The 27,967-nt window shown below is 59.0% G+C and overlaps 2 protein-coding genes across 7 annotated transcripts; both read right to left on the bottom strand.

The window, feature by feature from the left end:
* Nucleotides 1-5: 5 nt before the first annotated feature.
* On the bottom strand, nucleotides 6-18,293 carry HPN (hepsin). Of its 4 annotated transcripts, none has more exons than XM_045891261.3 (13): nucleotides 16,887-18,293; nucleotides 16,242-16,311; nucleotides 11,069-11,170; nucleotides 10,941-10,982; nucleotides 5,689-5,818; nucleotides 5,488-5,610; nucleotides 5,336-5,376; nucleotides 4,706-4,871; nucleotides 4,437-4,627; nucleotides 1,263-1,403; nucleotides 917-1,059; nucleotides 570-734; nucleotides 6-352 (listed from the first exon to the last, which is right to left on the bottom strand). In XM_045891261.3, the coding sequence occupies exons 2-13, from the start codon at nucleotides 16,255-16,257 to the stop codon at nucleotides 314-316; spliced, it is 1,299 nt and encodes a 432-aa protein (XP_045747217.1). In that variant the 5' UTR covers nucleotides 16,258-16,311; nucleotides 16,887-18,293; the 3' UTR covers nucleotides 6-313. The 4 variants fall into 4 exon arrangements, 2 of the variants coding, with proteins under 2 accessions (XP_045747217.1, XP_045747218.1); XM_045891262.3 differs by having other exon boundaries at nucleotides 1,263-1,358; XR_010408082.1 differs by having other exon boundaries at nucleotides 570-1,059.
* A 137-nt stretch (nucleotides 18,294-18,430) lies between these two features.
* On the bottom strand, nucleotides 18,431-27,140 carry SCN1B (sodium voltage-gated channel beta subunit 1). 3 transcript variants are annotated; one of them, XM_045891258.3, is made up of 6 exons: nucleotides 26,757-27,140; nucleotides 24,908-25,074; nucleotides 23,892-24,132; nucleotides 19,553-19,694; nucleotides 19,158-19,234; nucleotides 18,431-19,074 (listed from the first exon to the last, which is right to left on the bottom strand). In XM_045891258.3, the coding sequence occupies exons 1-5, from the start codon at nucleotides 26,794-26,796 to the stop codon at nucleotides 19,168-19,170; spliced, it is 657 nt and encodes a 218-aa protein (XP_045747214.1). In that variant the 5' UTR covers nucleotides 26,797-27,140; the 3' UTR covers nucleotides 18,431-19,074; nucleotides 19,158-19,167. The 3 variants fall into 3 exon arrangements, with proteins under 3 accessions (XP_045747214.1, XP_045747215.1, XP_045747216.1); XM_045891259.3 differs by having other exon boundaries at nucleotides 19,163-19,234; XM_045891260.1 differs by lacking the exon at nucleotides 26,757-27,140 and adding an exon at nucleotides 25,904-26,374.
* Nucleotides 27,141-27,967: the final 827 nt, after the last annotated feature.

Here is a 27,967-nt window from a genome sequence, read left to right as displayed (position 1 = left end):
CCATGTTAATCAAAACCATCTTTATTATTTAAAGAGCATCGTGTCATCACGGGCACCTAGATGGGGGTCCCCAGATGGCAGAACAATATTTACATGGGGGTCAGGAGGGTGAGGCTCGGGTGGTCCCAGGGCTGAGTGGGCCCGCCACTGTGGAAGAGAGGAGCCTGGAGGGAGGGTATCCTTGGACCTGTGGGCTCAGCCCAAGAAGAGAAACATCCCATTCCGGGCCCAGGGTGAACCCCACCAGGTGGGGCTGGAGCCCCCTAGGTGAACTTGGGCCCTGGAGGCGTGTGCATCAGGGAGAAGCCACAGGTCAGAGCTGGGTCACCATGCCGCTGGCTTCGGAGTGAGTCTGGAGGAAGACAACTGGGGGCTTCTGAGGTCTGAGAGGCTTCCCCAGTCCCACAGCTAACCTCCCCTCCCCACAAGCCCTTGGAAATCCATCTGTCCCCTAGGGCACCATCTTCTGGCCTGAGCACAGGTTTCCAGAAAACCCCTGCCTCCTCCCCTTTCCCCATTAGAGTCCCAACACTCCCCCCCTCTGGCTCCCATCTGGGCCTGACGTTCACCTTTATGGCCTGGAAGATCCACTCCCGGAAGTCACTGACTTTGGTGTAGACACCCGGCTTCTGGGCCAGAGCACAGCCGGTGCCCCAGCTCACGATGCCACATAGCCGCCAACGTAGCGTCCGAGAGATGCTGTCCTCACACACGAAGGGGCCACCGCTGTCACCCTGGTGTGGGGATGGGAGGCCGGGCTGGAGGCCAAGAGGGCATCCGGGAGGCCCTCTTGGATGGCCAGGGGCTGTGGCCACAGAGCCCTCTGGCCCTGAGAGAGGGAGCCCGGCCACCCACTGCCCTGTGTCTCCATCCCTGGAGTGGCAGGGGCTCGGGGCTGCCCCCCACAGTGCCTCACCTGGCAGGCGTCAATGCCGCCCTCAGGGTAGCCGGCACAGAACATCTTGGGCTTGATCTGGTTCGCGTAGAAGTCGGGGCCGTTGCAGACCTCACTGCTGATTATGGGGACTCGGGCCTCCTGGAGTACGCCAGCCTGTTGGCCTGGGGGTGTGCGGGCAAGGCTGGCCGAGGCTGGGGAACAGGCGCGGCCCCCTTCCCTCCTGCTGCACCCCGCCCCCCAACAGGCTCTTCAGCGTCCCTGGGCCCCAGGGCCAAGAAGCATTTGCCTTTCCAGCCAGACTGCCTTTCCCCAGCCCAGTTCCGTCTCCCTCACGGCGGCTCTGCCGGCAGAAGACGGGACTCACCGTAGTACTGCGTGTTGCCCCAGCCGGTTACGGTACAGATCTTGCCGTCCACCAGGGCCTGGCCGGCAGCCGGGAGGCACACAGGCTGGATGTATTCTGGGAGAGAGACCAGGCGGTCCAGCCCCTGCCGGCCTGCCCCGCCTGGAACAAAGCCTCTGTCCAGCAGCCTCAAGGGCCCCGGCGCACCCTCTCCTCTGTTCTTCTAAAATAACCACAGCAGGGGGCACCTGGGTGGCTCAGTCGTTCAGCGTCTGCCTGCGGCTTGGGTCGTGATCCCAGGGTCCTGGGATCGAGTCCCGCATCGGGCTCCCTGCTCCGTGGGAAGCCTGCTTCTCCCTCTCCCACTCCCCCTGCTTGTGTTCCCTCTCTCGCTGCTCCCTCTCTCTCAAATAAAAATGTTTAAAAAAAAATAAAAATAAAATAACCACAGCAGGAGCTGGATGTCTTCCTGCCTCAGTTCCTCCAAACTCCTGTCAGTCCAGAGAGCGAGGGGCTACTATTAGCTCATTTAGAGGAGGGAGATGAAGCTGAGTCACTTATCTGAGGTCTCATAACGAGGCAGTGACAGAGCTAGAATTTGGACCCAGGTTGGCCAGATTCCCAAGCCTGCGTTCTTAACCGTGGCCCACAGGCTGCCCCCCGCCTAGAAGGTGCCTTTGTGAGAAACAGAAAGGCATCCCTATCTCGAGATACTTGATGTCCATCTGCCAGAAGATCATTGTACTAGGTACACAGGTCTACACCAACAACAGTGAGAATGGCGCCCCTAAGATGGGATGTCCTTGTGCAGTGCGCAACCTACACAAGAGGTCCTGGCAGTTCTGTCTACAGCCTGCCTGCTGGCGACTTTGCAGGCCTGAGCATCAGAGCTCTCAGGTATAAAATGGACAGAATAATCATTTCCCTCAGAGGTTGGGGTGAGAAACCGGTGAAGCCCTGAGCAGCACATTTGGCAAACAGGAAATGCTCCCGTAACTAGTAATAGTAATAAACAACAGCAATGACTGCTCGCATTAACTGAGTGCTCATCTGTGTGCTGGCATTGCTCTAAGCTCTTTACTCATATTACCCTTCTTTTTAAAAGATTTTATTTATTTATCTGAGAGAGAGCATGAGCCGGGGGAGGGGGGCGGGGAGGGGAGGGGCAGAGGGAGAAGCAGGCTCCCTGCTCTGCGGGGAACCCAACGTGGGACTTGATCCCAGGACCCTGGGTTCATGACCTGAGCTGAAGGCAGCTGCTTAACCAACTGAGCCACCCAGGCACCCCTCATATTACCCTTTCAAACATCTTGATAACTCTAGGAAGTCATTTAATGGATCAGGGAAACTGAGGCACAGAGAGGTGAAGCCAAGATTACATAGCTGGCAAGTACCCGAATCTGATCCCAAGCTCTATGCTTTTACCCCCTCGGCCGTGTGTCTCCCACCCCAACCCCCTGTGCTTCCATGGACACTTCTCTACGTCACTATTTGGAACCCCTCCCTAAAGACAAGGGTTTGTTTCATTTTAAATGTGTATCATCCCCTTCGATGGAAAACCAGGAACACGGATCATTCAAAAGAAAATAACCATAAAGAGAAGTAGAATGCAAGCCACAGAACGGTCCCAGCAGCAAAGCCTGGGGGTTACACACACAGACTCCCACACCAGGCGGCCTCGACCCAAATCTTTGCCATTTTCCAGCCGCGGGACTTCGGAGCAACATTTACCTTCTCTGCGTGGGGGCCTCTCCCTCTGTGTGGGAACACAGGACCCTAAGAGGGTCCACCCTCCCAGGGCTGCTGTGGGGACTGAATGCGTGCAGGCTGGGGACATGCAGAGAACAGGGCTTGGCACACAGGAGGTGAGGAGCGAGTGCTGGTGCTAGGACATCATCACTGGGATAGTATCGTATCGTACTATTTCATTATCGTTATACCGATGCCCGCTGAAGGCTCATCATCATCCGCTACTATGACTTCATCAGCATCGTTTTTATTAATAGTGTTGTCACACTGCGGCCTGCTGAGAGCCGGTTCTCAATCCAGGGCATGCAGTGTTCAGTGGAGAAGCGCTAAAGACATCCTAGGCCCCAAGGGAGTCTTTCTCCCTGAGAGCGAGGAAATGCTCCGGAAAACTGCGAAGGGAACATCTTCTGATTCCCTCTCGGGTTCATTCATAGATTTTAAAAGTTTCCTTCAGGGGCGCCTGGGTGGCTTAGTTGTTAAGCATCTGCCTTCAGCTCAGGTCATGATCCCTGGGTCCTGGGATCGAGCCCTGCTTTGTGCTCCCTGCTCAGCAGGAAGCCTGCTTCTCCCTCCCCTACTCCCCCTGCTTGTGTTCCCGCTGTCGCTGTGTCTCTCTCTGTCAAATAAATAAATAAAATCTGTAAAAAATAAAAATAAATAAAATAAATAAAAGTTTTCTTCATTTCACTTGTGGTTTTTGGTAAGAGCTTTTCCGAGACACAATTCACACACCACACAGCTCAGCCCCTTCAGCGGGCAAGTCGGTGATCTTTAGGGGGTTCACAGAGAGAGTTTATCTGCATGCCTGGCAATAGGAAGGTGCCACTGTGGCCACCATTGATTTGAGAACGTCTTGATCAACCCCAAAGAGAAATCCTGTATTCTCTACTCGTCACCTCCCAATCTCCCTGTCCCCATCCGCCCCCCCCCCCCCCCCCACCTCACACCAGCCCACCTCCCTGGCAGCCACTAATCTACTTTCTCTCTCTCCAGCTCTGCCTATTCTGGACATTTCAGATAAATGGACTCACATACTGGCCTCTTGTGTCTGACTTCTTTGGTTTAGCACAATGGTTTCAAGGTTTATCGGCTGTGTATCATGTGTTAGTGCGCCACGATTCTGTCTTATGGCCAAATATTACCCTGTTGTATGGATCTACCACATTTTGTCTATGCATTTGTCAAACAAACATCTGGGCTGCTTCCATCTTTTGACTGTCAAAGTGAATAGAGCTGCGTGAACACCCACGTCTAAGATCTCGTGTGCACCCGTATTTTCATTTCCTCTGGGCACGGAGCCCCGGGTGGATCTGCTGCGGCAAATGCGAACTCCGCGCTTAACCCCCCTAGAGGTCGTTTTCCTTATCACCACGGAATCCTATGGCTCGGTCCTCTGTCCTCCCAGCCTCTGGAGTCCCCAGGCCAAGGCTCATCCCCCAGACTCACCCGTGAGGGGCAGGGGGCTGGACAGGTGGACCAGGGCGATATCATTGCTGTTTTCCTCACTGTTGGGGTCCCGAAAGGGGAGATAGCCCCCGTGGTAGACTACTGCCTGCACCCCCAGCTGCAGGCCATGGGGTGAGGCCTGGGCCACAGCGCCGGCAAACACTCGCCATCGAGACAGGACCCGGTTCCGCCTACCAGGGAATAGGAGAGGAGGGTGGCAGCTTCCCCGGGCGCAGCCTCTCCCACTCAGGGCTGTGGGGGACACTCACTCAGGGAAGCAGTGGGCGGCTGTCAGCACCCAGTCTCCGGAGAGCAGGGACCCTCCACACAGGTGTGCTCCATCGTAACGGAGACTGACTTGCCACGGCCACCTGCCCAGGCTGGTGTCTTGGCCTCCCACGATGCGATCCACAGGCAGCTTTCTACGGCCACAGTCTGTGGAAGAGGCAGATCAGGGGCAGCGGGAGGGCCTGGAACCTTCAGGACACAGCCCCATCCCTGGGGACCTATAGGAACACGGCCCTGCTTTGGGGGCCTGAGGGGACACGGACCTGCTACCCTGGAGGAGTCAGAGGACACAGCTCCACCCTCATAGGATCTAAGACAATATGGCCAGTGTGGGGGTAGGGGGTGTCTGATGGGACGAGACCCTGACCTGAGGGTTCTGCGGAACATGGGCCCACCTTAAGAGAGTAAGGAGACATAGTCCCATCCCTGGGACCCTATGGGGACAAGGCCATGCCTCCCTAGGGGAGTCCGAGAGGACCCAGCTCCATCCTTGTAGGGTAAGGGGCTATGGCTGGTGTGTGTTGGGTGGGTGTGGGGGGGAGGTGTCCGATGGGACATGGCCCTGCCCTGGGGGGGTCTCAGGGAGAGGGTACCGAGTAGCAGGGACTCACCTTGGCAGACGGTAGCCAGGAAACGGCCCCTGGGACAGTCACTGTGACAGAAAGGGGCAGAGGTGGAAACAAAAGGGGAGGCCAGTTCAGGCAGGAGAAAGGGCCCCCGAGGGCGGGCAGGAGGGGCGCCCGGGCCCCGCGGTCCTCCTCACCACACAGAGATGACCTCGAGCAGCCTCCGGGCCAGCGGCAGCCTCCCCTCGTCCACGCAGAAGAAGCCCGACGTGCCGTTGGCACCCGCCGTCCGCACGTCCAGCTCCGAGTGGCCCAGGGCCCTGGGCAGGCAGGGGTCAGGCGTGCTCCTCCCGCCCCGCCCCTCCCCGCGCCCCCCCCCCCCCCGGGCCACCCGGTACCTGAGGAAGCCCATCTCCTCGCAGCCCAGGCCCGCCACCCTGGCGTTGGAGCGCGAGGAACACAGCAGCCGCCACGTGCCCTCCGTGTCGTCGAACACCATGAGCCGGGCGTCGGCCGGGCTGACCTGCACTGCAGGGCGACAGGACGGCCGCCTGGGTCACCTCCCCGCCGCGCCCCACCCCCCAGCCCGGCCCCGCGGAGCTCCAGGCCTGAGTCTCCGCGGGGGGCCGATAGGAGCTGGGGCGCGCCTGCGGGCGGGGAACCTGGGGACCTTCCTGTCGCCTCCCTGCTCCCTGAGCTGGCCGCGCATGCGCCGCAGCACGTCTGGCCCTTTGCTCGGACATCAGCTAGGACATCGGACATCGGGGAAGAGGGAAGCGGTTGCAACCACGCTCCCAGGAGAATGGCGTGTGAGGCTGGAGCTGCTGCGGGCCGTCTTTGCCCCCAATGTGGGGGAAAAATAAGCCAACGTGGAGGAAAGCCAAGAGATGTCTGCCCCTTGATGGAGCCAGACGGGAAAGACCCCCAGAATGGTTGGATAAGTAAGTGAATTGTTCCCCTTGTTGTTTAACCAGTTTTTCTCCTTTTGTCTTTTTTTTTTCCTCTTTCTTTTTTTTCTCCTTTTTTTTTTCTTTTTTTTTTCTCCTTTTGTCTTATGCAGCCTGAAGACCCTTGACCTCAGAGGGCCAAAATATTTAGATACCCTATAGTCTTCAAAAAAGACAGAAAAAAAGAAAGAGAAAAAAAAGAAAGAAAAGCTATCTTTTCTGCAGGACCTGTCCAAGCCTTGAATATATTAAAGTGCAATTCTCCAAGCTGACGATGTAGTATTCATTCATTCATTGGCTCACTCATTCATTCATTCACCCGATAATAAGCGTTAACTGGACGTATACTCCATACACAGCCCTGTTGGGGGGTGATGCTGGAGGCATAAAGATGACCAAGACAGCCCTGGGCTGTGCCCTCACCAAACCAAAGTCTAGGATTGGGGGAGACAGACAGCAATAAAAAAGTCACTCAACCAAGCACGTCATCACAAACTGTGAGAAGAGATGGGATGAAGATATAAGAAGGCTGGAGAGAGCACATGAGGGATTCCTCGTGTCTGGGGCTGGTTGTGTTGAGAACCGCCCATCCTCTTAGCTCCTCCCAGGCTGCTCCCCACGCATGGCCAGAGGACAGTCTTCCACATCTAAGCCAGGTCACAGCCCTCAGGCCTGTTTATTTACATTTACCACTCAGGACGTGCTAGGCTCTATTTGGGGGCAATGAACAAATCGCCACGGCAATAAACAGATCAGACAAAATCCCTGCTCTGTGGAACTCCAGGACCAGTAGGTGAAATGGGCAACGAAAGGGACAAGTAAGCAAAATAGACGGTGTGTCACAAAATAAGGAGCCAAGGAGACAAATCCAGCTTGACTGAGGCAGGGGCATACTGGCGTGTGGGGAGAACTTGCCATTTCCCGCAGGAGGGCAGGGAAAGCTTTTCTGAGAAGGTGGGGTGTGAACATAGATCTGAAGGAGGGGAGAGAGTTGAGAGAGTCGTGAAGGTAGGTGAGGGAACAGAGAACTAGGCCACAGGAACAGCAAGGGCGGAGATCCCAAGGCTGGTGGAGGTGGGGGCGGGGGTGGGGGAGGAACCGCAAGGAGGCTGGAGCAGAGTGAGCGAGGGGCAGATGAGCTGGGAGGAAGGCCAGGTCCATGCGAGGACTTAGCTTCTCCCGGGAGAGAGGTGCAGCCAGGGGAGGCTCTGAGCCAGCAGCGCCCTGACCCAATTGGGGGGTTCACAGGCTCCCTCTGGCTGCGGGCCAGGGGCAGACTGTAGGGGACGCCACAGGAGCAGGGAGCCCAGGGAGGGGCTGCTGCGGAGTCCAGGCTGGGGAGGATGGAGACCGGGGCCAGGGCGGGGGCAGAAGGGGGAGAAGAGTTTAGATTCTGGAGAGATTTTGTGGGTCAAGCTGACAGACTGCATGTGGCTGTGAAGGAAAGAGAGGGGTCATGGACAACTCTGGCGTGTCTGGCCTAAGCCGTAGAAGGATGCAGCTGCCATTGACCAGGATGGGGCAGGGCGCAGGGGGAGCAGGTTTGGGGACAGGCCAGCTGTGACCCCCTTGGTCCTCCTGCATTGCTGGCACCCTAGAGCACATTCTAGGAAACCAGATCTGGGGCAAACTCAGTTTGGCCTCCGCCGAGCTGAGGGGTCTTCCCCTCGCCGCCTGATCCGGACAAGGGACGCAGGAGTTCTAGACCCAGTTCTAGAGGACCCTGTCTTCTGAGAACCTGCCATGTGCCCAGCACTATGCCTCACGTTCTCCCTGCCCACCAACAGCACGGCCTCGCCACACCACCCCAAGGCCACAAAGATCATCCCCATTCTGATCAGAGGAGGAGGCTGAAGCTTGGAGAGGTGGGGTGTCTTGCCCAACATCACCAAGTGAGTGAGAAGCAGAGACGACTTGCATTCAGGCCTGCGTGACTCCAGACCCCAAGCTCTGCATGTTGGCCCGGACAGCCTGTCCAGTGACTTCCTTACCCACAGTGATGGCTTCCTGGCTGCCTTGGCCCCTGCTCTGGGGTGGGGGCAGGCGATGCCTGGCACCCCTGCGGATGGCACCCACCACCCCGAGTTCCAAGACCAAGACTTGGGGTTTGAAACACCAGCTGGGGGTAAAAAGCTTCCAAGTATTCCAGATACGGTAAGGTTTTAGGGGGAGAAAAAGGATCACTTTATGGATATGTGTTGGGGGAGGGAGAGGGAGGGAATATCAAATGCCCCCTCCGATTATTTTTAAAGCCACGTTCTGTGCCACTGTTTCTCACTTTTCGACTCTTCATTCTTGTTGGTATTCTTCGCAAAAAAAAAAAAAAGAAAAGAAAAGAAAAGAAAATATGTTCTGGGTCATCTGGTTTTGCTTACTGAATTGTCTGATATATTTAGAGGTGTGAAAATCCCAGGAAAATGAGGTGGAGATGTAGTTTGGGGGTTGTTTTCATTTGTTTTGCAATTTCCCATCATTTTTGGAAAACCCAAGTACAAGTGAAGGGCAGGAGTGCTGGCCGTAGGTACTTTCCAGCTGGAGGTCAAGGGCAAGTCAGTTCATCTCGGCGACTTGTCTTGTGCATTAAGCAAAGACCTCCTGAGTACCCACCATGTGCAGGACACTGTCTGGGGCAGCAAACCCAGGGCCCCTGCCCTCCTGAAATTCCCCAGAAGTCAAGTGTGAGGAGAATTTTACCCTGGGCAATAGGCATGGCCGTGGGGTGGGGGGAGCATGGGGCCTAGGGGTGCAGGAAGGAAGGCTTTGCTCAGCAAAGTTAAAGCCTGAAGGTGAGACCCCAAAGCCACATTTACCAAGTGGACTGCATCATCTCTCCTTCTTCCCCGTGGCCCCCTAGCTTATGATTAAGGAGGTTGGGACCCAGGGCAGGACGGATCTGAGGCCCTAGAACTCAGCAGAACCTCGAAACTGCTTCTAGGTGTGAGCAGGCAAGAGGTGGTAAGCCAAGACGGTGGGGCCAGGAGGGCCCTTCAAGGGCATGAGAATGGCCCATAGGCTGGACGCTGGAGAGCGCCAGAAGCAAGCGTGAGGTGAGGGCGGAAGAGGGGTCTGCCCCCTAGGAGCCCTGGAGCCTGCAGGGGGTTGAGACTTTAGCCCAGTGGCAGTGGGGAGCTATGGAGCCACGGAGCTATGGAGCGGCTTCTGGGACATGATCCCTCTGGCCTGCCGCTTCTTCAGTGTGTGGTCTTGGGCAAGTCAGTTCACTTCACTGGGCCTCAGTGTCCCCCATCTGCAAAAGCGGGGCAATGGTAATAGGTCCAAGGTTACAGCGCGGGTGCAGCAGATGGTAGCCGTCACTACTGCGAGTCGCTTGGCTGTTTCTCGAGAAACAGCACAGGATAGTAATTCTGCATTGAGCAGATCTAGACTGCCTGGGTTCGAATCCCAGAGCTGCCGCTTCCTAGCTCTGAGACCTGCGGCCAAGTCGCTGGACCTTTCTGCGCCTCGGTCTCCCCATATTAAAATGGGCTTTTGTGAGGGTTTAAAGAATTGAAACGATAAAGCCCCGAGGCCTACACCTGGTACCTGTAAAGGCTCACTAAGTGCTGGCATGGTGACCAACGCTGATGTAGGCTTTCCTTGTCCGGATTTTCATTTCTTCTCTTAGCATGAGCTGAGTCCTTTATGGAATTAGATGAGGCTCCCGGGAGTGAAAAACACATCCCATCACCCAACTTCCCCTTTCTTCCTGCTGTGCTGGGCATTGGAACGGCAGCTGGGGGCTGGCACCCGGGAGAATTCATCCATTCATTCCACATTTAGTTTCCACATCTATTATTAGTGTAGCCGTTCATTCTCAGCTGCCTGCAGACCCAGCTCTGCCAGGCCGGTCTGAGAGCTATTCCTGGCCTCATCATCTCCCAGCTGTGTGTCCTCTCTGGTCTCACTTTCCACATCTGTAAATGGGGATCATAGCAGCAGTACCCCCCTCCACCCCCCCAGAGAATGAGAAGGGGTCGCTAAATTCATATAGCACCTCACAAACGGGCTCTGACCATGCCTCGTAGTAAAGAGACGCATTTTTACATTTTATGATGCAGCCCTGAACTTGTGCTTTCTGGAGCAAATCACTGCATTGCTCTGAGCCTCAGTTTCCCCATCTGTAAAGATGGAGAGAATAACAGCACGGCTCTCATGGAACCAAAAGGAAAGATTAACAAAACTTTCCCGTGCTGAGAGAGATGCGCTGTGGTCTTTTCTAATCTAATCTCTTTCATGCTTTTTATTTTTTAAAAGATTTTATTTATTTATTTGAGAGAGAGAATGAGAGAAAGCACGAGCAGGGGGAGTAGCAGAGGGAAAGGGAGAAGCAGGCTCCCCGCTGAGCAAGGAGCCCGATGCGGGGCTCGATCCCAGGACCCCGAGATCGTGACCTGAGCCCAAGGCAGTCGCTTAACCGACTGAGCCACCCAGGCGCCCCTCTCTTTGGTGCTTTTTAAAATGTGGTTTCCGACTCCCTAGTTTTATTTCATGAGGCACTAACAGGTAACACATTGAGAGTCTGGAAACCATAAGGCAAGGTGGAGTGCTCAGAATGGCACCCTGTCCCAAGCAGGTGTTCAATCTGAGGGCTATCAGCATTTCTGCACATGCTCACGCAGTCACTCGGAAATTTTTCCTTGAGCTCCCACCAGGGACAGGTTTCCTCCGGGGCTCCCCAGAGGGTCCCGGCCTGCTTTACTCACCCGGATACAGCGGCTCCTGATCACTCTTGAGTAGAAAGGTCACTGCAGAGAAGGCAGAGGTGAGGGCAGGCAGGCAAGGGGCTGCGGGGCAGGGCAGGGGAGGGGAGAGGCGCAGGGACCGCTCTCACCAATGGCCCAGGACGCTGCCCCGATGCCTGTCAGGAGCAGCAGGGTCCCCGCTGTGAGAGCTGCCACCTTGGGTCCGGAACAGCATGGCACAGTCCGGCCACCTGCAACAGACACCATGCTGGGGCCACTGCCAGGCCGGTCCTCCTCGCAGCAGGGTCTGGGCACGGGGCCAGCTCTGCCCTGCCCGCCCCCCTCGCCGGCTGCCATGCCCTGGGTCCGCGCCCTCCCCTACAGGTGTCCTGCCCCCCCCCCCCAGCCTTCCAGCTGGGAAGGGGTGTGGCTGGGACCGCTGCCACCGTCCCCGCCCTCCTGGCACTTGCGGGCTCTCTCCTCCCCAGTGACACTGCACTTTGCTATCTCCTTCTTCTCTTGAACCTCTCACTTCTGCTCCCTCTCTCAGAGCTTCTTAGAGCCTCTTGGGCGCTGCGACCCCTGACCTCCGCCCTCTTGGCAGCTCACTTCCCTGCTCTTTGGCATGTCCTCACTGCTTCATCCCTCTCTGCCCTCCCAGCCCCTCTGTCCCTGGGCATCTCCCCAAACCAGCCCTCACCCGCAGGACCCTCTGGAGGTTCAGAACCTAAGTTTGAAAAGTTGCCAGCCTCACTTAATAATATTGGCCTTACCCCTCCCGGCCCTGGGACCTTGGGTAGGTGGCCTCACCTCTTTGAACCTCAGCTTTCTTGTCTGTTTAATGGTCACCCACCCAGCACTCACCTCTAAAAACAATGTTTTAAAGTTCTCTTACATCATAGTAGCTGAACTCTTATCACAGGCTTGTTCTCCCAAGCACTGTCCTCGTTTGGGGGAGGATTCCCATTTTTCGGACAGGGAACACTAAGGCTCAGAGAAGTGGAGTGACATGTGCGTGGGGACTCAGCCAGTGGGAGGCAGTGCCGAGTCCTGGACCCCGGGGGCACACGGGGTGCTGGGGCCCAAGCGTCTAAGTACGAAGCCACTCCCTCTCCCTGCGCCATAAGGCCTGGCAGAGAGCAAGTTCTCAGTAAATGCTTTTATATCGTTAGAGCTGTGTGTTCCTGGACAATACCCTTCCCCTCTCTGGGCCTGTTTGCTCCTTGGTAAAAAGAGCTTTGTTCATTCATTGTCCTGCTGAGCATCCACATTCCAAGACAGATGAGATGCTGGCTCTCATGGGGCTCACATTCTCTTATGTGTAAGGTTGAGGGGAAAACATAAACAATAAACAAACTTGATCATTCCCAGATAGTGGCAAAGTCTATGAAGAAAATAATGCAGGTCGGGGGGGCGGGTGGCTTCTGGAGTGGGGTGCTGAGGGAAGGCCACCCCAAGAAGTGACCTTTGAGCTGAGACCTGAAGGCTGAAACCATCCACGCAAAGATCTTAAGGAAGAGCCCTCTGGGCAGAGGGGACAGCACAGGGAAAGGCCTTGAGGCAAGAATAAGCATGATCTGTTCGAGAGAGAGACCACAGATATGGCCAGGATGGCATGAGTTTGGGGAAGGCAGGGACCTAGGCTGAGAGCAGCTAGGGAGGCCGCGTGGCCTAAGGGGAAAGGGGTTTTTATTCCCAGTGCAACAGGGGCCCTGGGGATTAAAAGCCAACCCCTTCGCTAGGGATTGTGAGATGGCCTCTGCAGGACATCTCCAGGGTGGCAGGAGTCCCAGCTCCCCCACCTGTATCGCAGTCTACAGCTGGCGGGCACAGGGCCAGACCAGCACCCAGAATGGAGCAGGGCATCGTCCGGGATCTTCCTGGGACGGTCATTGTCTGGGTGTCTTAAGAATTTGAGAGCCCAGCAGTTCCCTTCAAGGCAAGAGCAAACAAATACACCCTCCCTCCAAAGAGGCCGCAGGGGGCCAGGCCAGCCCTGGCCTCCCGCCAGCCTGCCAGCTCTGTTCCCAGCCACCTTCCTGGTGCCGGTGGGAGGTCTTGGCTCCTGCAGCCATGAGGCCGAGAGGCCGGTCCTGGTCCCTTTGTTCTCAGGGGCGCCTATCAGGGCTTGGGGCCACTCCGAGCCCAGCCCAGGGGCTTTGGTGCGTCTACTGGGGTGGCAAGCATTGAAGGACCTCCTCCCGCGCCCTCCTTCCACGCCTCAAGCGGGTGCCCTTGGTAGGACAGGAAGTGTCCTTACTCTGGGTCCTCCCAGTGTGAGGGGCACCCTCACTGCACGTCTTTCCTGAGGCAGGAAGCGTCCTCACTCTGGGTGTGAGGCGGCAGCCTTTTCGGGATTCCTGGCTTCTCCCTGGGGCGCTGCTCTCTGCTCCTCAAGGGCGCCAAGGGCCGCCCTCACCTTGGGTCTTCGGCCCCCACCCTCTGGCAGCTAAACTCTCACAGGGGACATCTGTGGCTCCTTGTCTCTGAAACTCGGCTCAGTCAGCAGCTTGTGTCTCAGCCCTCGGCGTCCCCAACTCCAACTTCCTGAATGAAAGGCTCTCCTTTGGACTCTGAGACACCGCATGCGTCCGATTTTCCTTCCACTTCTCCAACAGGGGCTTTCTCCATCCGCTGACCTCGTCCTGCTCCCTGAAACCTGGAGTTCACAGGGTGCGACGTGGCCTCCTCCCCCTCATGCCCCCTGCTTCCAAGTCTGTCTTACACACCTCCACAGCCTCAGTTTCCCTTTTCTGTCCTGCAGCCTTGTAGATGCCTCCCCCTGGGACCTCTGGGTCCTTCACACCCCCCAGGTCCCATACCGGCTTCAACGTCCCCCCCAATCCCCAGGTCCCGTCTCAGAGGCCCTCATCCTCAGGACTGTTCCTCATCTGCAGGACACCTCCCTCCCCACACAGCTTGCAGGCCTCCTGAGCACCTCCTATCCACTCTCCCCTTCCCTGCACCCAGCCCCACCCAAGGCTGGGCTCAACCTGCCCTCTGGCGCAGTCTCCACATGGAAGCTTGAGGATCATCCTAAGCACCAAATCCACCCTGTCCCTTCTTTACCTAGAATCCTTCATGACTCCCCAGTGTCCCCAAGACAGAGTCTAAGACCCTCAGCCCTGTGGTGCCAGGCTTTCTAGGATATAAGCATGGCCATTAGAGATTTGGGAGTCGAACCTATGTTTCCCCAAATTCCCAGACAGCCTTATGGGTCATTACCAGACCCCTGACAGAGCTTCCGGCAAGCAACCAAACCCACAGAACTTGTAAAAACACAAGTCAGAATAAGAGAAACAAAGAATGACCACCAGCGCCATCTCGTGGAGAGACCCAGCACTGCCGGGGCATCCCCCGGCCCATCACCAAAAACAGTCCTGAGAGACGAGGCTCCGGCTCGCTCACCTCATCCCTTTCCCGACTCCACTTCCGACACAGCCTCCAGAAATACCCGAACTCTCCATGTGCCACTGCAGGCCTGGCAGCTCGTCAGCCCCTGCCTCTGTCCGTGCTCTCCCTCTGCCGGGCACCCCCTACCTATTCCGACTCACCCTGCGCGTCAGCCCAGCCCGTATCACCTCCTCCAATTCTGAGTCCCCAGGGAGCACCAGGCACCTTGCCTTGGGCACACTTGGAAGTTAACACAACCTGCTCAGACTCGCACGCCTAGCCCTGGCCTGCACTTTCCTTACAGCCTAGCCCCCGGTGTTAGTAAGGAAGGTATCATTATCATCATCCCCGGTTTGCAGATGAGGAAAGAGGGCCCAGAGAGGCGCAGCCAGCTCCCCGGGGTCACCCAGCAAGTAAGCATGGCACCAGAACCGTTCGGCGTCTGGGTCCAGGTCCTGCCACAGAACCAGGTCGAGCTGCCTGGGGACGCACTGGAGCCCACTCTGCCTCAGTTCTCTCTGTCCCCAGACCATCTCTGGCCATCCTTCCGGGCACGATCTGCTTTTCTCCCGGGGTCATTCACTCATAGGCCTGGGCCCTGGAGACTCCTGTCAGTCAGCTCCAGGAGGAACATCGTCCCTCAGGGTCCGGGCTCTGCCAGCCACCTGCTCAGCAAGGGCACAGTGTCCCCTGTCCTGAGCCACCGGGAGCCTGGGTTTGCTCTGGGCCCTAGCTGAACGGTTTGGGATGTGATTTGCTAACTCCTGAGAGCCCAGGAGGCCAGTGATCCACGCGGCTCATTTCAGCCAACACAACCAGCACCCCCTAATTCTCATGCCCTTTAAATCCTCACGCCACCCTGTGAGGGGCGCATTCACCCCAGCTCCATTTTCCAGATGGACACTGAGGCCCAGAGAGGGTAAGCCGCTTGCCCAGGGCTTCCCAGCTCGAAAGGGCTATCACCTGGAACTGAAGCCCTGCTAGCCTGCTTCCAGGAAGAAGAGAGGGAGCCAGCCCCCGCTGGAGAGGGCAGGGAGGAAAGGCTGCCCCTGCTCGGGCCCCTCCAGCTGGCTCCCACGTGTGGCGGAGGTTGAGAGGGAGGCAGGCTGTCCAGAGCCCCAGCCAGGGCCTGCCAAGGGCCCCTCAGGGCCAGCCACTCAGGCGGGCGCTCGCTCCCATCATTCCTGGAACGGTTCCTCTGGGTTCTCTCCCCTCTCCATCCATCCCGGCCAAGTCCAAAGTCCTCCCTCTGTTCTTTTGCCCACAGTGCAAAGAGGTGGGAGGAATGTCTGGAATTGGTGGGGTTCTTGGGCCCCTGGGACACCGGGCTGGCCGGCCGCGGTCATGTCTGGTTCATGGCCTGTGTCTCACATGCTAAGCCCTACACTGATGCCTCGTGTGGGTTCCATGCTCCCGGCAACCCCTGTGTGTGGCTAGGCAGGTAGCCTGAGGATCTGTGCTTGACCCGGGGCCGGGGGGGGGGGGGGCGGGGGGGGATGGATCCCAGAGAAATGACGTCACTCGTACGAGAGAACACGGCTAAAAAGTGGCGGAAGCAGATTTGAATATAGGCCTGTGCATTCAGCTCCAGAGTCTGAGTCCATAACCGTGAGAGCTGGTCTTCCCACCTTAGCCCCAAGTGGGGGGCAGGCCCAGGGTTAGCTGAGAAATCACTGGGGTGTGAGGGGAAACTGAGGCAAGAGCCAGGAAGGTCATACGGGGTAGCAGGAAGGCAGGTGGTAGCACTGCCCCACAGAAAATTTGGTTAATAGTTAATCAGGTGGAGGAGACTTCAGAAGGGGGTGGGGGTGGGCCCAGGAGGGGTGCCAGAGAGAGGGGGCTCTGAGGGGGCGGAGGGTTGGGAGCAGAGCACAGAGGGAGGGGCGCCAGGCAGAGCCAAAGTCAGGACTCAAAGAAAAGGGGACTCACCCTCCTTCTCCGCCATGTCACGGCCTCTTGTTAATGATTCCCCGGCTGACCTCCTGGGCCAGGGTGGGACCTGTGGGGAGATGAACGGAGAGGCAGGGCCTGGGGGAGCCGAACCCAGCCCCTGTGCCCCCAGTCCCAGGCGCCCATCCAGGGAGGCTAGACGGACTGGGCCCTGGCCAGAGCACACCGTGATCACGGACGCAGATCAGGCTGGGTTCAAGGATGGGGTCAGTGTCTGACCAGCAACCAGGGGATGCCTGGATTTGCACGGTTGGGGGCCCCTTTCCTGGGCCTGGGGGAGGAGGGGACTGAGGGTCTGAACACCTGGCTCTGAGGGAGTAGAGAGACCTGAGAGCCTGAACTCCTGGGTCCTGGGGAAAGAGGGATTTGGGGGCTCAGAACTCCTGGGTATGTGGGAGGAGGGGCATAGGGGCCCAGAGTCTTGGGCCTGAGGGAAGAGGAGACCCAGGGCCCAATCTCTGGATCTGAGCAACAGGCGGCTGGAGCTCTGAGTTCCTTGGAGAGACGTCTGAGAGCGCACTCTTGGGGCCCCCGGGAAGCCCACTGTTGGGAGGTGGGCATTCGGTTGGTGTGGGCACGAGGGCACCCATGCCCGGGCCCAGAACTGAGGGCCCCGGTCCTTACCCTGGGGTCCGACAGGTGGGGGCGGAGCTGAGAGATGGTGCCCTCTTCGGGTCAGTCTCCAGGCCTGGGCAGGAGCATGGTGGCCCCGCAGCAGCGGTGGCCCGGAGGCGGAGGCAGCGGCGTGGGGCCGGCTAGGCCTGGCGGCCTCACCTGAGGCGGAGGGGGCGGGGCCGGAGGCGGGGGAAGGGGCGTGGAGGGGCAGGGCAAACGGATTGGCAGCGCGGGCGGCCACCTGGCTGGGGGGGCGGGGTTTGCAAGGGCCGGAGCTGCCCGGCCCAAGCAACCTGCGGAGCCTGCCTCCGGCCTGGAGGGGGCCCAGGTGTGCCAGTCGGAGGGGAGGCGGGAGCAGGGAGAGGTTTGGCCCGAAGGCAGGGGCTTTGAGCAGACAGAGCAGGCTGGGGCGGGGTGCTTACGAGGACTGAAGGGTGGGCCTTTGAATTGGAGGGAGCCAGATAGAGGGCTCCAGCTGCCCCAAGCCCACCCTGCCCCTGCCACTTCTTCTGCCTCCCGCCCAGCCCCTGCCTTACCCCCACCTGGCCCCAGCTCAGGCCTAACTCCCTCCCTATCCACCCCTGTCCCTTCTAGCTCACCCCCCACCCCACCCCGGCCCCCTGCCTGAACCGAGGCCTACCACTGCCCCCAGCTATTTCCCGGCCCCGAGTCCAGCTCCTGAACAAGGCAGTCCTGGTCCCTGCCCCGGCCCTGGCCCTGGCCCTGGCCCCAGACCGCCCCCAACTCCTGCCCCAGCCTCTGCCCCAGCCCCCTCCCCCCAGCTGCCTTCCTACAAGTCACGGGGGCTGGTTTGCTTTGGCAGCCTCTCTGCTGCCTGCAGCCGTGACCTCTGGAGCCTGGAAGTCCTGCACCGGGTGGGGGGATGGGGGGCTTGGCCCGGAAAAGGCAGCACCGAGTGCTGAGGTCCAGGCCAAGTGGCCGGAAGTGTCCACAGGCAGATACACACTGTCCCGCCAGCAGCCAAGAGTGATCCACGTCAGACCCCAGGGCCAGATAAACACCCAGACACACAAGGGTCACCAGCAGCCACCTGCTAGTGGATAGCCATGCTCCCAAACCCAGACCGCGGCCGCTCATCCCACACGCTCGGCCCCACGCAGAGCCACAGTCTCCCACAAGGGGGTCACGCCTGGGGGCGGGCACGGGTGCTGCCAGCCCCTAATCTCTCTCTGCCCCTCCCCCCATTTGCATCTTCCTCTCCCTCCCTCGCCCCTCCCCAGCTCCCACCACAGCAGAGAGCCACCCTGCCAGGAACACAGCAAACCACCAAAACGCCTGCCGCCTCCCCTCCCTCCATGGCACCTTCCCTTCCCTGCTGCCCCCGTGACTCCTCTCTGGCCCCCTCCCAGCCTCCCATCCCACTCATGGTCCCCGCTGAGCTAGTGACCCTCCCGGTCCCCACTAATTAAGTGGCTGCACCTTCCCCCTCCTTTTGCCTGAATGTGCACAGAGGGCGGGTCCCCGGGAAAACGGAGGCTTTTGGATTTGGGCGGGGGTGTAGAGGTGACAGGGCTCACGAGAGAGACTATGAATCAAGTCCAAGAATCTTTATTTCCTGAACAAAACTACTCGTGTGAAGAGAGAAGAGGCTGAATGGGCCTTTCTAAGTGGCCACAGTCCAAGGCTGGTGAGAAAGGGCAGGATTGGGCTGGGGCAAGAGTGCATCACAGGGAGAGGGGACCCCAGGTCCAGCCAGAGGAAGGAGGGGAAATGTCGCTGGGGGTCGGGTCGGAGTGGGTCCAGCACCCCCTGCCCCAACCTGTGCCGGCCCATCACGAACCCCCCACTGGGTGGAGGAGGGGGGGCAGGGAGGGGCTGGGCCCCAGTAGTGTGCATCTGAAGCGGCCGATGTGTGCAAATCAGCAAGAAGGAGGGGTGCGGAGCCGCTGCCCCCACCTCACCGCCCCCCCTCCTAAACAGGCAGCAGAAGCAGGGGTGGGGGCAGCGGCAGTATTGCTTTACCCATCATGCATGGCGTGGGTGGGCGATGGGGCAGGAGGAAGTGGGCTGGATTGGGGGTGTGAGCCAAGCCCCCTGCCCCCTCCCACCCTGGCAGCTCCGTTGGCAGGACTCTGAGGCTCATGGAGGCCCAGGGATGGCCAACCCGCCCTGGGGGCAGGCTGTGCCCAGATGTTCCCCATTAGGGCTGGCTCTTCCTTGAGGTGGAGCCCAGGGCCTAAAGGTGAGGGAGAGACAAGTATCAGGGACCTAGTGGGCTGACACTCGCCCAGGCCCTCCAGCCCCTGCCCACCCACCTACCTTACCGGGGCTATTCGGCCACCTGGACACCCGTACAGTTCTCTTTGCTTTCTGAGGTGATGGCCAGGTATTCCGAGCTGGGGGGGCAAAGGGCAGGTGTAGAGTTACCCCCCTCATCAGTTTGGCCCACCCCCGGGAAACCGAGGAGGGTTGGGGTCTCTGCCCCAGGTGCACAGGGTTCTGGAGTTAGAGAGAGGCGGGGACTGCAGGCTGGACATCTAGGGATCCGCAGGAAGTCCAGGCTGGGGCCTGGAGTCCTGAGTCTGAGGGAGGAGGGGACCTCGGGGGGTCAGACTCTGGGTCCCGACCCTACCCATCCGTGACAACAGATGTACCCCTCTGGGAAGCCCGCGTGTCTGGGTCGCCTGACCGCCTCCCCCACCAGCGCCACTCACGCATTCTCTTGTGCAGCGGCCTCCGTGGCCGCGGCGACCTTCTTGTAGCAGTAAACCATCTCTGCCACGAGCCATATGGTCAACACCACGATGAGCACATACATCATGATCTCCGACACGATGGACGCCATGTCTCTGTTGGCTGCAAGGGCCAGGCAGGGTCAGGTGGCAGTCAAGGCCAGGCTCGGGAGGCATGAGGTGCTCCCAGCTGGCGCTGTGAGCTTGGCCAAGTGACCTGGGTTCCCTGGGCTCCCTGGGCCTGGTCTGCAAAGGGGACTATGCTGTTTCCCTAGCGTCATCGTTGTTACTGTGATTTTGTTTGCTTCTTTTAAAGTAGGCTCCCCACGCAGCATGGAGCCCAGCGCGGGGCTTGAACTCACGACCTGTGATCAAGACCTGAGCTGAGATCAAGAGTGGGACGCTTGACCGACTGAGCCAGCCAGGCGCCCCGTCACTGTGATTCTTAATAACCAGCGTCCAGTGGGCTTTGGGATCCCCCTCAACCTGCCCCCCTGGGTGGCCGGAGGGGGCATCTGTGTCATTCAGGAGGCTGCAGATGCCCGAGAGTTGCAGCTCTGCAACCAGAAGGCTCGGGTTCCGATCCCGACTCTGCCACTTGCCACCTGTGTAACCTTGGGCAAGTGGCTCACCCGCTCTGGGTTTGAGCTTCTCCATCTGTGAAAAGCTGATAATCACAATATCTCCTTCTTGGGAGTGTTGTACAAATGAAATATGCTTCAAAAATCCTTGGGATAGGGCTTGACATATAGGTAGCCCTCAACACCTGTTTACTATTATTAATTCTACTATTACTGTTATTATTGGAGCAGTAGAGCATCGTAGTTCAGAGCAGGGGCTCTGGGAACCGGATTCAAATCCTGACTCTGCCTCTTATTAGCTGTGTGACTTTAGGCAAACGACTCCACCTCTCCGAGCCTCAACTCGTCCTCTGTAAACCGGCGGCGATAATCCTCATGCCTTCTCACAGGGTTGCTGGGAAGAGAAAGCAAGTTAATACCCGTAACAGGCGTGGACGGGCTCGCAGTGGGCACCGCCTCAGTATATTGGCTCTTCACTGACATTTTCCGGAAGCCTTCTGTCCTTTCCGCGGCACTGGCCCTTGCCATTGCCAGCTTCCTTTCACTGAGCCTAAATTTAAACTGTGAAGGGGATGTGCTCAGCCAGGGAACCAGAGGCGAAGGCCGCTGTGACGTCCTCGGCCGGATTTCACAGGTGTCCGCCCCGTACGCCCGGGCGTCTCCTTCCTGGTGGCCAGGACCTCATTTCCCCCACTGTCCTCAAATGGTCTTTCCTCCCGTCAGTGGGTACTCTCTGCTGCTCCGCCCTGTGCAGATGGCACTGACGCTTTCTGGGCCAGAGTGAGGGAGGGCGGCAGGGCTGGATGTTTCTCCCCTGCTTCTGGGCCAGGAGGAGCTGGGGAGAGGGCTCCACGCATCATTCGTTCATTCGAAAGATAGGAAGGCGTCTCATACAGTGAATGCCTGCTTTCAGCCAGGCTCTGTGCCAAGTTCTTTATGTGAGCGTCTCCCTGAGTCCCTGAAACACCCCAAGGATAGAAAGAGTGCTGGCTTCCCACGTCAGCTGGCCTCAGGAAGCACACTGAGGTGGATATATGTTGGAAAAAGCGCACATCTTCAGAATTCTCCTCCCTGCTCCTGGAACCCGGTGCTCAGATGGATTGAGGTAATCTGGCATCTCCTGCTCTCCCAGTCAGATGAGGACGGTGATCGACCGGCACGGCCCTGTAGCCCATTTTCCAGAGAAAGACACCGAGGCTCAGAAAGGGGACAGCGCTGGACAAGGATGAACAGCCAGGATTGGACTCGGAGCCAGGATTCAACCCCAAGTGTAACTGATGGCAGGCTCTGAGCTCTTCCCTGCTCTGGAAACTACCGCAGCCGAAGAAACACTTGGTAAAGGGCGCTGTATGTCAAATGCAGTCTCTACTAAGCCACACAGACATCTCAGGAGGTAGGACTGTCATTCCCCTACTTCACAGACGAGGAACTGAGGCAGAGAGGTCATGCAGAGGGTAACAGGCCCCTTCTCTGGGGAGAACTTTGATTTCTTCAAAAGCCCCCAAATCTTCTAAAAGCTGGCAGCCCCCCAGATCTGAAGCTCCAGCCTGCCCCCCTGCAGACTGGATTTCTCACTAGCCTCAGATGCTGCTTCCCCTTAAGACGTTCTCCACCCATACCGGCCATAGCCGAGATAGAAGTAGCCCTCTTGTCCTCATTTGCCGGCTCCCCACTCGTGCTGGGGGACCCCCAGGTGCTTCTACCATCTTCCACAGCTCTGCTAGCTCAGGAAAGTTCTCACCACCAACACCCACTGGCCCTCCTTTGGAAATGACTCCATTCATTCCTTGCGGTATTACCAGGAGGCATTCTAGGCTGATGGGTAATGCTGAGAATGCAGTAAGATAGTGGATTATAAAAAAAAAAAAAAAAAAAAAAGAATACGGTATGGCGGGCAATGCGAACAGTACAGTAATAACCACGAGTAATCACAGAAATACTGTGGTGTGATGAGTTATGTTAAAAATACTACAGTATGCTGGCTGATGATGAATACAGTTGAACAAGTAAAACTTTAAAACACTACAATATGATTAATCTAAAATACTATAGCATGGTGGGTAATGTTACAAATACTCTAGTATGATGGACTACGATAAAAATACTGTTGTATTTTTGGTAATGTTAAATAGTATAGTATATAGTAATATAAAATACCGTACTATGGTGATTTAAAAAAAAAACCCACTAGAGTATATTGGATACTCCCGTAGACTCTGGGAAGACAAAATAAAGAGCTGTGCCTGCCTTTGGTGAATGTGAAGAACACAGGCTCTGGGAGGTAGTAGAATATGGTAGATCGTGCTCGCGCCCCAGCCTCCGTCCCGCAGATGAGGACAGCATTCCGAGCAAGGGCCAAACCACAAGAGCCACAGGACGAAGGGAACCTGGGAACCTCCCAGCTCTCCTGACCCCCTCGCCTCGGCACTGAGTCGGGAGACAGGATTGACACAGATTTTGTGAAACCTCGGTATTTGGGGGCGTTTCTTGTTACAGCCACTCCCAGGGGGCGGGGCTCCGTCTTCTACATCCGTGGGTGGCCGCCCACCCAGCATCGTGACCTACGCCAAAGAGGAGCTCACACATGTCTCCTGCACTGAATCCTGCTGGTTCACTTTGATAACAAACGTAAAAATGCTAATTATCAAAAGAAACCCACAGGCTCTGGCTGACGGCAGAGTGTAGTGAATCACACCAAGAACAGAAACGGCAGTCACACGTGCTTGGCTGGGTTCAAATCCAGGTCCCAGCTCTGCGATCTCGGCCACGTGATCTTACCTCCCTGAGCCTGGGTTTCCCCACCTGTAAAGTGGGGCGAGTAGCGGCCCCTAGCCAGGAGGGTGGGTGGGGAGGTTCAATGAGGGTCTGCACCCCTCTTGGGGAAAGGAAGGACAATGCACGGTGCTTGATAATGCGCGTGCGCTGTGGGCCCCATGGGCCGTATTTGCCATGGCTCTTTGGTGGCTCAGGTTCTGGGATGGTGTCCTGACTCTAAGCCAATGGGCCCTCGGGCCCTGGAAAATTCCAGTTTACACTCATCGGAAGATGTTTCAGAGAAGGGATCCAAGGCAGCTGGAGCCAAAATGATGACATGTCCCCAAACGCCTTAGATGCTTGCTGTTCCGTGCGGCCCCACACCGGCAGCATTGGCTTCGCTGAGAGCCTGTTAGAAATGCGGCCGGGGCCCCACCCCGGGTCTGCTGAGTCAGGGTCTGCACCTTAGCAAGACTCCCAGGATGCTCACGAGCACAGTGCAATTTGAGGAGCTCTGCTCTAGGGGACGCACTCTTGTCTCTTCCGCCGGGGTGACCAAGGGAGGAGGGGCTGAGGCCACCAGACAGTCGGCACCTCCACTGTCATCCCCACTACGTGGGCAGCCGACACCCAGCCCGCCTCTGGGTCCTCACACAGCCCTGAGAGGTGGATACCATTATCATCGTGTTTCCCACGGGACAGCCCTTCCTCAGAGACAGGAAGGCCCCTGCAGGACGTCCCACAGCCCACGTGGCAGAATTCCGCACCCAGAACTTTCAGGGGGGAGGTCTGCTGGGGCCTCGCCGCAGGTTGAAAGGAAAGGAAACCCAGAGCTGGGGCTGGGGAAGGAGGTGCGGCTCCCCCTGCTGCCGTGGGCGTTTGCCTGGCACAGGCGAGGAGCCAGCCTGTCCCCTACCTGCCATCTGTCCCACCATCTGGCTGCCGGTGGGCAACAGGGGTGAGCGGGCAGGCAGGGCCAGACTCACCTTTGTCCACCACCTCAAGGTGGATCTTTTTGACGACGCTGGTGTTGTGCTCATAGTTCTCAAAGAAGAGCAGGCGGTAGACGTGGCACTCATAGTCGCCGGAGTGGTTGTAGGTGACGTTGGTGATGAAGATGGACAGGTCCTGCAGGTCCTTGGTGCCCCGGCTGCCGTTCCACACCACGCGGCCCTCGAAACGCTCATCTTCCTCCAGCTGCAGCACCTCGTTCTCATAGCGCAGGATCTGGGGGGCAGCCGGGCAGGTCACCGCCTGTGCCTGTTCCCCCCACCCCCCCACCCTCGTCCAGACTGTTCTGTCCCTTGCCCTGACACTCGGAGAGACAGCAGACACACGTGGGCACCATGACCTCAGGCAGGGAGGGCACGGGGGGCAAGGATCGTGCCCTGGCCTGCCCCCAGCCCTGACTACGCCCCTGGCCCACGCACACACGCACGCTCACACACATATTCCTCAGGCACCCCTCCACCCTGCACCCCGAGCCCCCGTTCAGCCTTCCTGGCTTTCATTCTCACCGGGCACGCTCCTCAGCCAGGGACAGAGGAGTCCAGTCTCAGCCACGGCAGACCCCAATGCTCCGGGAGGCCCTACGAGTTTATGGTGCCCCCTCATGTGTAGTTCAAAATACATATAACGTACAGGAGGGCAGGAAAGTGCTGCTTTTCTTCCATGATGACTACCTCAGACATCCTTGCTGCTACTAAATCTTTGTGCCAACCGCGTGCCAGGGACAACTGCTGGATCACCCCTTACCCAAGCCTACGAGCTAGAGACTGCCGCCACCCCATCTTTAGAGAGGAGCAAACTGAGGCTCAGAGAGGCCCAGTGCCTTGCCCAAGGTCACCAGCTGGTCAGGGGTGGAACTGGAATCTGAATCCAGGTCATCACGAATAGCACATTATCGGAAACGAAGGGACAACCCCTCCCGCGGGCTGCCTGCCACGGCGTCCCACACAGGAGCCCGCGGCCCCGCACCTGTGCCGGGCGCCCCCCCCCCCACCTTGACAAACTCCTCCGTGCCCTTCTGGCGGAAGGTCCACTCTGTGAAGGTCTCGGCGGTGGTCTCGCTGCGGCGCTTGCAGGAGATGCACAGAATTTTGAAGGTCATCCCGAATACGGCTTCAGTCTCTGAGTCCACCTCCACGCAGCCCCCCCAGGCTGAGGACACTGCAGGGACAGCAGGCTCAGGTGGAGCAGGGGCGCCCAGCACCCCGGGCAATGCCAGGCTTCCTGGCCGTTGGCTCTCAGGCCTCTCAGAAACCATCTGTTTCCCCTTGACAATGGTTACGAACGGACAGAACCAGACGTTCAGCCTGCCCCTGCCACTTGCTGTGTGCCCTTGGCAAGTCCCTCCTCACCTCTGGCCTCAGTTTCCCTCTGTGAGGTGAGGGAAATGGTCATCTCTGCTTCGAGGGGTTGCTGGGCAGATTCCACAAGTGAGGTAAGGCCTCAGCAGGGGGCCTGCCACTCAGGAAGCCCCTCCCCCCCCAAACAACATCGGGCTGTCACTGTGGGCAGTCACTCAGAGTCTTTGCTCTGTACCCAAGTAGATACCCATGTACCCCTTCTTAAGCAGTCCCCTTGCCCATGGTACTGCAGCATTTAGGTGCTGGGACTCGAATTCCAGATGTGTTAGAACTTCAATGTGGCGGAGTCATTTCCCCCCGGCGACTGCTCTGCAAAACCAGCCAGCCCCAGAGAATGGGTTGGGAGAAGGCAAGACCTCAGAGGGGCGGGTGGGCGCTGGAACCAGGGCAGCCCCACACTCCAGCCCAGCTCTCTGGTCACCCACCCTCTACCCAGCTTCTCTGGCCCCTGTCCCCTCTGTCCCCAGGCTCCTCAGCTCCAGACCCGTCTCCCAGCTCTTATCAGCTTCTTGAAACTCACTGAGCTCTTTGCAGCCTCAGGGACTTTGCACCCCCGCTGGATTCCAGTCCCCTTGAGCGCCTCCTCCATATTCTTACCTGCCACCCCCTTCCCAAGGCCCAGCTCTCACCAGCTAATGCTGCGCCTCTCCGGCTCCAGCTCTGGGGCTGTTTCCTTGTCCCTGAGTCTCTCGCTCTCTGAATCTTGGGAACTCCGTGTCCTCCTCCGCTGCTCTCTCTTTCTAACTCCTTGAGCACCTCTGTGACTGTCTCCCTACTTTATATCTTAGGGAGTCTCTCTGAAGGGTCCACCACTTTGTGTCCTCTTTCCAGGCTCAGATGGCCTCTCTCCCCCTTTCCCTGTCCCTTTTAAACTCCACCTCTCCCAGTGTCTACCATCTCTCCTGCCTCTCTCAAGTTTGTCTCTCCAGCGCTCCGATTTCTAACTCGCTTCTCGGCCTCTCTCTGGCATCCTCTACAACCCTCTCCGGCTCCTTCCTCCCGGTTACTCCCGATCGCCAGTCTCCGCGGAGCACTCCGGAGTACTCCGAGTCGCCGCGCCTCTCGCGCCTTCCCTTGCGTCCCCATCTCTCCCTGTCTCTCGGTCTCCCCTGTCCCAGTCTCCGGGCGCCGCCTTCCCTCCACCCCCCCCGCCCCCCGCGGCTGTGGGTGTCACATTGCAGCCTGCGGGGCTCCGGGAGCAGCTGACTCCGCGTTTCCTCGCCCCCGGCTGGGCGCCCGCAGCCGCCGAGCTGTGCCAGCCCGGCCCCCGCCCGCGCTCGCCCACCCGCACCTCCCACCGCCCTCCCCCGCCCGGCTCCCCGCGCTCACAACTTCGGAAGCGGACTTAGCCGGGCCGGGGAGTGGGCCGGGGGCGGCCGTCGCCCCGCCGTCCCGGGTCCCGCGCGCGCGCACCCCGCCGCCGGGCCGCTGCCCGGGCCGTGCCCCCCCCGCCGCGCCACCCCCCCGCCCCCGCGCACTCACCCAGGGCCGCGCCGACCACCAAGGCCAGCAGTGTCCCCATGGCTGCGCTGCGCGCGCTGCGCCCCCCTCCCGGGCCGCCGGTATTAATAGCGGGGCAAAAGAGGCAGCGGGCCCGGGCGGCGGTTAGAATGTCCCCGGGAGCGCGCGGGCGCAGCAGCTGCGGCTCTGGGACCGGCGAGGAGGGGGGGCGGAGGGGGGGCGCGGCCCCCCCGCTCCGGTTACCGCCGGGGGCCCAGCCCCGGGGCCCGGCGTCCGGGCATCCCCGCCGCGCGGGCGGCGGCCGCTGCTCGGGCTGTTGCGCTGGCGCGCGCAGCCGGGCACATTCGCCAGGTGCACCGACCCCGGCCCCGCTCCGGCTCGGGCGCGCTGGGGCGCGGGCCGCGGTCTCCTGCGCACTGCAGCGGCGGCCGCGGCGGCGGCGGCGGCGGCGGCCCGGGGAGGGAGGAGGGAGCGGGAGGGGGCGGGATGAATCACCGCGGGGGGAGGGCGCGGCCGCCCAGCCTTTGCCGCAGCGGCCCGGGAGGCGCCCGCTGCACCGGCCTCTCCGGGTGGCGCAGGGACCGCGGCTTCTGGGCGTGGGCGCACGGCCTGGGTGTTCCCGACCCTTCCCGACTCTGGGGACCCCCGGCACCGGAGTCCGGGAAAGGTCACCCCCAGAGTCACGGGAGGGCTTAGAGGGCGTTTGGGGGGCAGGGTTTCCAACTTCAGTTTATGGAGGTCATCCTCATGGGATGGAGGGGGACTCGGCTGGGACCTCCAAGTGACCTCCCCTTCAGATCCCTGACATCGGGGCCTGGAGGTCACTGTGCTGGAACCCAAGTGGGCATGGGGGGGGTCAGGCTAGGGCCACCTAGAATACTTGGGACTCCACCCAAGCAGGTGGGGGGTGCTGGATCTAAACCAGAGACGCTGCTCTGGGGGTGGGGGGGTACCATGTTTCAGGAGGAGGGTCCTCGGTCTCTGATGTTACTACCACCCCCAACCACCACCACTGTTCAGGCCCCTGCTGCCGTTCCCAGGGCATCAAACTTATTCCTGCCTCAGGGCCTTTGCCTTCTTTGCTCTTCCCTCTGCCTGGACCACTCTTCCCCCTGGTGACCAAAAGGCTCACTTCTTCTCCTGCAGCTCTTGGCTCCAATGTCACCTTCATCAGGTCGTCTGTCCATTCCCAGGAAACTGCCTGCCCTGTCCCTTACTTGACCGACTTTACT

The sequence above is a fragment of the Mirounga angustirostris genome, unplaced genomic scaffold, assembly GCF_029215605.1.
Source record: "Mirounga angustirostris isolate CCGP_5_RB_7025 unplaced genomic scaffold, mMirAng1.0.hap1 SCAF_16, whole genome shotgun sequence".
Classification (NCBI taxonomy): Eukaryota; Metazoa; Chordata; class Mammalia; order Carnivora; family Phocidae; genus Mirounga; species Mirounga angustirostris.
This window is presented reverse-complemented; position numbering and strand designations above follow the sequence as displayed.

Bases quoted from the DNA above. Each gene is read 5' to 3' on its own strand.
- HPN (XM_045891261.3), bottom strand. The intron at 5,377-5,487 runs GTGAGGAGGACC...TTTCTGTCACAG, and splicing joins CTCGAGGTCATCTCTGTGTG to TGACTGTCCCAGGGGCCGTT. The intron at 735-916 runs GTGAGGCACTGT...TCCCCACACCAG, and splicing joins GCGGCATTGACGCCTGCCAG to GGTGACAGCGGTGGCCCCTT.
- SCN1B (XM_045891258.3), bottom strand. From the start codon at position 26,796: ATGGGGACACTGCTGGCCTTGGTGGTCGGCGCGGCCCTGG. The intron at 19,695-23,891 runs GTGAGTCTGGCC...TGGCCCTTGCAG, and splicing joins CCTTGAGGTGGTGGACAAAG to CCAACAGAGACATGGCGTCC. The intron at 19,235-19,552 runs GTGAGTGGCGCT...TTGCCCCCCCAG, and splicing joins GCCGCTGCACAAGAGAATGC to CTCGGAATACCTGGCCATCA.